This window comes from Piliocolobus tephrosceles, chromosome 15 (assembly GCF_002776525.5).
Source record: "Piliocolobus tephrosceles isolate RC106 chromosome 15, ASM277652v3, whole genome shotgun sequence".
NCBI lineage: Eukaryota > Metazoa > Chordata > Mammalia > Primates > Cercopithecidae > Piliocolobus > Piliocolobus tephrosceles.
In genome coordinates, this window is record NC_045448.1 from 9,701,592 (window position 1) to 9,711,346 (window position 9,755).

Genomic DNA, 9,755 nt, shown 5'->3' on the forward strand with positions numbered 1-9,755 from the left:
GCAGTCAGCGGGGTGAGACTATCTCAAAAAAAAAAAAAAAATGAGATTGGCAATTAGCATTAGTTAGAGATTTGATCAGATTCAGGTTTAACTTTTTTTTTTTTTTATGCTTTAAGTTCTAGGGTACATGTGCACAATGTACAGGTTTGTTACATAGGTATCTGTGTGCCATGTTGGTTTGCTGCACCCATCAACTGGTCATTTACGTTGGGTATTTCTCCTAATGTTATCCCTCCCCTTGCGCCCCACCCCATGACAGACCCTAGTGTGTGATGTTCCCCGCCCCGTGTCCATGTGTCTCATTGTTCAATTCCCGCTTATGAGTGAGAACATGTGCTGTATGGTTTTCTGTCCTTGTGATAGTTGGCTGTTTTAGCTTCATCCATGTCCCTGCAAAGGACATGAACTCATCCTTTTTTATGGCTGCATAGTATTCCATGGTATATATGTGCCACATTTTCTTAATCCAGTCTAACATTGAAGGACATTTGGGTTGGTTCCAAGTCTTTGCTATTGTGAATAGTGCCACAGCAAACATATGTGTGCATGTGTCTTTGTAGTAGCATGATTTATAATCCTTTGGGTATATTCCCAGTAATGGGATCACTGGCTCAAATGGTATTTCTAGTTCTAGATCCTTGAGGAATTGCCACATTGTTTTCCACAATGGTTGAACTAGTTTACACTCCCACCAACAGTGTAAAAGCGTTCCTGTTTCTCCACATCCTCTCCAGCATCTGTTGTTTCCTGACTTTAATGATCGCCATTCTAGCTGGTGTGAGATGGTATCTCATTGTGGTTTTGATTTGCATTTCTCTGATGATCAGTGATTTTCATGTGTCTGTTGGCTGCATAAATGTCTTCTTTTGAGAAGTGTCTGTTCATATCATTTACTCACTTTTTGATGGGGTTGTTTTTTTCTTGTAAATTTATTTAAGTTCTTTGTAGATTCTGGATATTAGCCCTTTGTCAGGTGGGTAGATTGAAAACAATTTCTCCCATTCTGTAGGTTGTTCATTCTGATGGTAGTTTCTTTTGCTGTGCAGAAGCTCTTTAGTTTAATTAGATCCCATTTGTCTATTGGTTTTTGTTGCCATTGCTTTTGGTGTTTTAGACATGAAGTCCTTGCCCATGCCTATGTCCTGAATGGTATTGCCTAGGTTTTCTTCTAGGGTTTTATGGTTTTAGGTCTAACATTTAAGTCTTTAAACCATCTTGAATTAATTTTTGTATAAGGTGTAAGGAAGGAATCCAGTTTCAGCTTTCTACATATGGCTAGCCAGTTTTCCCAGCACCATTTATTAAATAGGGAATCCTTTCCCCATTTCTTGTTCTTGTCAGTTTTGTCAAAGATCAGATGGTTGTAGATGTGTGGTGTTATTTCTGAGGCCTCTGTTCTGTTCCATTGGTCTATTTTTCTGTTTTGGCACCAGTACCGTGTTGTTTTGGTTATTGTAGCCTTGTAGTATAGTTTGAAGTCAGGTAGCATAATGCCCCCAGCTTTGTTCTTTTTGCTTAGGATTGTTTTGGCACTGCGGGCTCTTTTTTGATTCCATATGAACTTCAGTTTTTTCCAATTCTGTGAAGAAAATCATTGGTAGCTTGATGGGAATGGCATTGAATCTATTAATTACCTTAAGCAGTATGGCCATTTTCACGATATTGATTCTTCCTATCCATGAGTGTGGAATGTTCTTCTATTTGTTTGTGTCCTCTTTTATTTCATTGAGCAGTGGTTTGTAGTTCTCCTTGAAGAGGTGCTTCACATCCTTCACATCCCTTGTAAGTTGGATTTCTAGGTATTGTATTCTTTTTGTAGCAGTTGTGAATGGGAGTTCACTCATGATTTGGCTGTTTGTTATTGGTGTATAGGAATGCTTGTGATTTTTGCACATTGATTTTGTATCCTAAGACTTTGCTGAAGTTGCTTATCAGCTTAAGGAGATTTTGGGCTGAGACGATGGGGTTTTCTGAGTATACAATCATGTCATCTGCAAACAGGGACAATATGACTTCTTCTTTTCCTAATTGAATACCTTTTATTGCTTTCTCTTGCCTGATTGCCCTGGCCAGAACTTCCAACACTATGTTGAATAGGAGTGGTGAGAGAGGGCATCCCTGTCTTGTGCCAGTTTTCAAAGGGAATGCTTCCAGTTTTTGCCCATTCAGTATGATATTGGCTGTGGGTTTCTCATAAATAGCTCTTACTGTTTTGAGATACGTTCCATCAATACCTAGTTTACTGAGAATTTTTTGCATGAAGGGCTGTTGAATTTTGTCGAAGGCCTTTACTGCATCTGTTGAGATAATCATATGGTTTTGTCGTTGGTTCTGTTTATGTGATGGATTATGTTTATTGATTTGCGTATGTTGAACCAGCCTTGCATCCCAGGGATGAAGCCAACTTGAACGCGGCGGATAAGCTTTTTGATGTGCTGCTGGATTCAGTTTTCCAGTATTTTATTGAGGATTTTTGCATCGATGTTAATCAAGGATATTGATCTAAAATTCTCTTTTTTGTTGTTGTGTCTCTTCCAGGCTTTGGTATCGTGATGATGCTGGCCTCATAAAATGAGTTAGGGAGGATTCTCCCTTTTTTCTATTGATTGGAATAGTTTCAGAAGGAATCGTACCAGCTCCTCTTTGTACCTCTGATAGAATTTAGCTGTGAATCCGTCTGGTCCTGGACTTTTTTTGGTTGATAGCCTATTAATTATTGCCTCAATTTCAGAGCCTGTTTTTGGTCTATTCAGAGATTCAACTTCTTCCTGGTTTAGTCTTGGAAGGGTGTATGTGTCCGGGAATTTATCCATTTCTTCTAGATGTTCTAGTTTATTTGCATAAAGGTGTTTATATTATTCGCTGATGGTAGTTTGTATTTCTGTGGAATCGGTGGTGATACCCCTTTATCATTGCATCTGTTTGATTCTTTTCTCTTTTCTTATTTATTAGTCTTGCTAGCGGTCTGTCAATTTTGGTGATCTTTTCAAAAAACCAGCTCCTAGATTCATTGATTTTTTTTTTTTAAGGGTTTTTTGATTTTTGTGTCTCTATCTCCTTCAGTTCTGCTCTGATCTTAGTTATCTTCTGCCAGCTTTTGAATGTGTTTGCTCTTGCTTCTCTAGTTCTTTTAATTGTGATGTTAGGGTGTCAATTTTAGATCTCTCCTGCTTCCTCTTGTGGGCATTTAGTGCTATAAATTTCCCTCTACACACTGCTTTAAATGTGTCCCAGAGATTCTGGTACGTTGTGTCTTTGTTCTTACTGGTTTCAAAGAACATCTTTATTTCTGCCTTCATTTCGTTATTTACTCAGTAGTAACTCAGGAGCAGGTTGTTCAATTTCCAAGTAGTTGTGTGGTTTTGAGTGAGTTTCTTAGTCCTGAGTTCTAATTTGATTGCACTGTGGTCTGAGAGAGTTTGTTGTGATTTCTGTTCTTTTACATTTGCTGAGGAGTGCTTTACTTCCAACTGTGTGGTCAACTTTGGAGTAAGTGCAATGTGGTGCTGAGAAGAATGTATATTCTGTTGATTTGCGGTGGAGAGTTCTGTAGATGTCTATTAGGTCCACTTGGTGCAGAGCTGAGTTCAAGTCCTGGATATCCTTGTTAACCTTCTGTCTCATTAATCTGTCTAATATTGACAGTGGAGTGTTAAAGTCTCTCATTATTATTGTATGGGAGTCTAAGTCTCTTCGTAAGTCTCTAAGGACTTGCTTTATGAATCTGGGTGCTCCTGTATTGGGTGCATATATATTTAGGATAGTTAGCTCTTCTTGTTGAATCGATCCCTTTACCATTATGTAATGGCCTTCTTTGTCTCTCTTGGTCTTTGTTGTTTTAAAGCCTGTTTTAACAGAGAATAGGATTGCAACCCATGCTATTTTTGCTTTTCATTTGCTTGGTAGATCTTCCTCCATCCGTTTATTTGAGGCTATGTGTGTCTCTGCACATGAGATGGGTCTCCTGAATACAGCACACTGATGGGTCTTGACTCTATCCAGTTTGCCAGTCTGTGTCTTTTAATTGGGGCACTTAGCCCATTTACATTTAAGGTTAATATTGTTATGTGTGAATTTGATCATGTCATTATATGTTAGCTGGTTATTTTGCGTGTTAGTTGATGCAGTTTCTTCCTAGCATCGATGGTCTTTACATTTTGGCATGTTTTTGCAGTGGCTGGTACCGGTTGTTCCTTTCTGTGTTTAGTGTTTCCTTCAGGAGTTTTTGTGAGGCAGGCCTGGTGGTGACAAAATCTCTCAGCATTTGCTTGTCTGTAAAGGATTTTATTTATCCTTCACTTATGAAGCTTAGTTTGGCTGGATATGAAATTCTGGTTTGAAAATTCTTTTCTTTAAGAATGTTGAATATTGGCCCCCACTCTTTTCTGGCTTGTAGAGTTTCTGCCGAGAGATTCACTGTTAGTCTGATGGGCTTCCCTTTTTGGGTAACCTGACCTTTCTCTCTGGCTGCCCTTAACGTTTTTTCCTTCATTTCAGCCTTGGTGAATCTGACAATTATGTGTCTTGGGGTTGCTCTTCTCAAGGAGTGGTGTTCTCTGTATTTCCTGAATTCTCCCTGTCACTTTCAGGTACACTAATCAAACGTAGATTTGGTCTTTTCACATAGTCCCATATTTCTTGGAGGCTTTGTTTCTTTTTGCTCTTTTTTCTCTAAACTTCTCTTCTCACTTTATTTCATTAATTTGATCTTCAATCACTGACACTCTTTCTTCCACTGGATCGAATCGGCTACTGAAGCTTGTGCATGCATCACGTAGTTCTCGTGCCGTGGTTTTCAGCTCCATCAGGTCTTTTAAGGTCTTCTCTGCACTGTGTATTCTAGGTAGCCATTTGTCTAATCCTTTTTCAAGGTTTTTAGCTTCCTTGCGATGGGTTCGAACATCCTCCTTTAGCTCAGAGAAGTTTGTTATTACCGACCTTCTGAAGCCTACTTCTGTCAGCTCGTCAAAGTCATTCTCCGTCCAGCTTTGCTCCATTGCTGGCAAGGAGCTGCAATCCTTTGGAGGAGAGGAGGGGCTCTGGTTTTTAGAATTTTCAGCTTTTCTGCTCTGGTTTCTCCCCATCTTTGTGGTTTTATCTACCTTTGGTCTTTGACGTTGGTGACCTACAGATGGGGTTTTGGTGTGGATGTCCTTTTTGTTGATGTTGATGCTATTCCTTTCTGTTAGTTTTCCTTCTAACAGTCAAGTCCCTCCGCTGCAGGTCTGGTGGAGTTTGCTGGAGGTCCACTCCAGACCCTGTTTGCCTGGGTATCACCAGCAGAGACTGCAGAACAGCAAATACTGCTGCCTGATCCTTCCTCTGGAAGCTTTGTCCCAGAGGGGCACCCACCTGTATGAGGTGTCGGTTGGCCCCTGCTGGGAGGTGTCTCACAGTTAGGCTACATGGGGGTCAGGGACCCACTTGAGGAGGCAGTCTGTCTGTCCTCAGAGCTCAAATGCCATGCTGGGAGAACCACTGCTTTCTTCAGAGCTGTCAGACAGGGACATTTAAGTCTGCAGAAGTTTCTGCTGTCTTTTGTTCAGCTATGCGCTGCCCCCAGAGGTGGAGTTTACAGAGGCAGCAGGCCTTGCTGAGCTGCGGTGGGCTCTGCCCAGTTCAAGCTTCCTAGCTGCTTTGTTTACCTACTTAAGCCTCAGCAATAGCGGATGCCCCTCTCGCTGCCAGGCTGCTGCCTCACAGGTTGATCTCAGACTGCTGCACTAGCAGTGAGCAAGGCTCCATGGGCGAGGGACCAGCTGAGCCAGGCTCAGGATATAATCTCCTGATGTGCTGTTTGATAAGACTGTTGGAAAAACGCAGTATTTGGGCGGGAGTGTCCTTATTTTCCAGGTGTAGTCTGTCACAGCTTCCCTTGGCTAGGAAAGGGAAATCCCTTCCCAGGTGAGACAATGCCCCACCCTGATTCGGCTTGCCCTCCATGGGCTGCACCCACTCTCCAACCAGTCCCAATGAGATGAACTGGGTACCTCAGTTGGAAATGCAGAAATCACCTGTCTTCTGCATCGATCATGCTGGGAGCTGCAGACCATAGCTGTTCCTATTTGGCCATCTTGGAACAGAAGGCTTTACTATTTTAAAATAAGGGAAATTGCTTGGTAAACTCTTCTCTCACAGTACATGTAGTATTGCAAGCTACGTTATAAAGTCTAGTGTCTTATGTTGGGTGGAAGTCGGGGATTATTTGTTTTCTTTAGTTTGTTTTAGAAATATGTTCAGAATCTCTCCCTGTGTGCTTTTGTTTGCCTTGACCATGGTAAGAAGGTGGAGTGGTGCCCCGTCTGGACTGAAGAAACTTTGAGCAGAGAGTTGAAGGAGCAGCTCCTGGCACCACCTGTGGCCCTTGTGTGGTGGCCATGGACAGTGTGAACATGTTTTCCTTTGTGCAGTTAAGGAGTTACCAAATTCTTCCAGGTTTCCTTCCAGCTCAGGGTCCTGTTTTAAGCCTAACCATATATATTTGTTAAGTTATTTGGGGAGATGTTCAGGGGTTAGTGTGTGCCTTTCTTGGTTACCATCTAAAGAGAAATTCTTTTTTCTTTTTCCCTTCTAGCTATTGTACACACGTGACAACCTATGAAGAATCAAATTATTCTCTGAGTTATCAGTTTATACTAAATCTCTTCTCCTTCCTGCTCAGAATAAAGACTTCCCTTCTCCATGAAGAAGTGAGCTTAGTTGAGAAGAAACTTTTCGAGAAAAAATATAGTGTAACAAAAAAGAAATCAAGATCCAAGAAAGCGAGACGACATTGAGAAAATGAAATAGAAACTTTCTGGAAAAATATTTTAATATTGATAGTAACATCAGATTTTAATATAACATTCCAGAGAATTGTGGAAAATACTGCATATATATGTATATGCTCTGACACATATTTACATATATGTCAAGTGTGCTTAGAAAATTGTATATATAAAGCAGGTGAGCTTTGTTTGATTTTATTTTTCAGAGTATGAATATTCTAAGAGAAAGTTAAAACAACAGTAAATTATGTAATTGTATATATTTATTTAATTTTTTTTTTTTTGGGACAGAGTCTTGCTCTTCACCCATGCTGGAGTGCAGTGACGCGATCTCGGCTCACTGCAAGCTCCACCTCCCAGGTTCATGCCATTCTCCTGCCTCAGCCCCCCAAGTAGCTGGGACTACAGGTGCCTGCCGCCACGCTGATTTTTTTGTTTGTTTTTAGTAGAGACAGGGTTTCACCATTTTAGCCAGGATGGTCTTGATTTCCTGACCTCGTGATCCATCCACCTTGGCCTCCCAAAGTGCTGGGATTATAGGTGTGAGCCACCGTGCCCGGCCAGTAAATTGTATAGTTGTATCCAGAAATGTATACTCATTGTATTTTAAAGCTAAATTTATTTTTTAAAGTAGATCCCTTCCTTATTCTTTACACCCCAGAGTAAATCCCAGATGGATCAAAGATCTAAACATAATCTTTCATATTTAAAAATATAAAAGTATTAGTAGAAAACAAGTATGAATGTTTTGCTCTTGGAATGGCATAGTCAATTTTTGCAGCATATGATGGACAAAGGAGTAATTTCTTTAATGTGTCAATAGCTCTTGCAAAGCAAAAGGAAAAAAGCAAACTGAATAAGGGATATGAAAAATTAGTTTTCTAAAAAAAAAAAAAAAGAAAGAAAAATTAGTTTTCTGAAGGTCAAGCCAAAAAACATGATAGGATGCTCGACCTCACTCATACTCAAGAAATACAAATTGAAGCGAATACTGTTTCCCACATATTGGATTGGCAAAGATTATAAAGATGTATAAAACCTGGTAAGGACATTGGAAAATCAGGCATTCTTGTTCTGAGTTCATTTATGCATGCGACAGATAGCTACTCCTGTGTTCCAGACACGCTCTAAGCACTGGGGATACAGCACTGAACGAGACCCCCACCTTTAGAGATCGTAGGTTCCAAATGGGTGGAGGCTGATAGTAAAATATATATATAATGTTTTGGGGAACTCAGTACAATGAAGAAAAAGCAAGAAAACATAAATGATAAGGTAGGCCATTTTATAAAGGGCGGCTGAGGGAGGATCCTCTCGGGCGGTGGCATTAGAGCAGAGACCAACTTGCATGGAACACAGTAGTGCGAGCAGCCGTGAGCCGTGCGGCCCATCCAGGGGGAGATCAGCACAGGCAGAGGAAGGACGTGCAGAGGCTGTGAGCAGGGGCATGCTGGGTGCAGTCAAGGACTGGCAAGCTGTGCAGAGTGGCTGGAGCAGTGTGGCTGAAGGGGAGAGGGAGAGCAGATGGGCAGATGGGATGGTAGAGGTTGCTCTGAGGTCATGGGAAGGATGACCTTACCATGGTTGGCTTTTATCTCAAATGTTACAGGAAACAATTAGAAATTTTTAAACAAAAGAATAATGTGATCCAACCTATATCATGGAAGTATCACTGACTATTCTGACGGGTACACTGTAGTGGGGATGTGGGCAGTGGTTAGAGAGTTCATTCTGAATTGAATATATTTTGTTACTCTCTACCTGTTTCACTTATTGTAAGGTTTTCTTTTTTCTTTTCTTTTCTTTTTTTTTTTTTTTTTTTTTTGAGACAGGGTCTTGCTGTGTCACCCAGGCTGGAGTGCAGTGGCGTGACCTTGGCTCACTGCAGCTTTGACTCCCCGGCTCAAATGCTCCTGAGCCTGAGTAGCTGAGACCACGGGCATGTGCCACCATATCCAGCTAAATTTTTTGTCTTTTGTAGAGACAGAAGTCTCACTATGTTGCCTAGGCTAGTCTTGAACTTCTCGGCTCAAGTGATCCTCCTGCCTCAGCCTCCCAAAGTGCTGGGATTACAGGTGTGAGCCACCACGCCTGGCTGACTACAACTTTTAATATTTTTTAATTTTTGCAACTTTTTTTTTTTTTTTTAACGGAGTCTTGCCCTGTCGCCCAGCGTACAGTGCAATGGCGCCATCTCAGCTCACTGCAAGCTCCGCCTCCCGGTTTCACGCCATTCTCCTGCCTCAGCCTCCCGAGTAGCTGGGACTACAGGCACCTGCCACCACGCCTGGCTAATTTTTGAATTTTCAGTAGAGACAGGGTTTCACCACATTAGCCAGGATGGTCTCCATCTTCTGACCTCGTGATCCACCCCCCTCAGCCTCCCAAAGTGTTGGAATTACAGGCTTGAACCACCACACGCAGCCTAATTTTTGCAACTTTTAATAATGAGACTTATACAATGATTTAAATTATATACAGGGTGCTCAGCCAGCACAAAGCTGTGGTGAGATTTGGGTCCAGGTCTCAGGCTCTAGATTCCAAACCACATTAAAAAAAAGTCACCTGCAGACTGCGTATAGCTTTAACAGTCTCCGTCTCCCCTTCATTCACATCCTTCGGGTGGAGAAAGGTTTGTGAATATTTTAGTAAATTTGATTCAATAGACATTTCTTGATTATCACATTGATTCTCAAAGTGTAGTCCCTGGACCAGCGACATCAGCATTACCTGGGCACTCATTAGAAATGCACATGTAGAATTTTGATTTAAAAATGTTAAGAATTAATAAATAGTTCAAGTTTTTACAAAAACAAAATAATAAAACTCCCTTTATATATACATGAAAAAAAACTTTCTGGAATGATATAGCAATAGTGGTAATTTCTGGTTGGTACGATAACTATAGTGATTTTATTTTCTTGGTGACTCTGCATTTTATAGTTGTGTATTAAGAGTTGTATTTTTGGCCGGGCGCAGTGGCTCAAG

General features: G+C 41.1%; 1 protein-coding gene across 1 annotated transcript in view; it reads left to right on the forward strand.

The window, feature by feature from the left end:
• Nucleotides 1–7,062, forward strand: part of TAF1B (TATA-box binding protein associated factor, RNA polymerase I subunit B) — an 83,245-nt gene extending 76,183 nt beyond the window's left edge. Inside the window, exon 15 of the mRNA XM_023199157.3 lies at nucleotides 6,575–7,062. Within this exon, the coding sequence (XP_023054925.1) occupies nucleotides 6,575–6,776 (202 nt within the window). The 3' untranslated portion in view covers nucleotides 6,777–7,062. The remainder of the gene's footprint in view (nucleotides 1–6,574) is intronic.
• The last annotated feature ends 2,693 nt before the right edge of the window (nucleotides 7,063–9,755 follow it).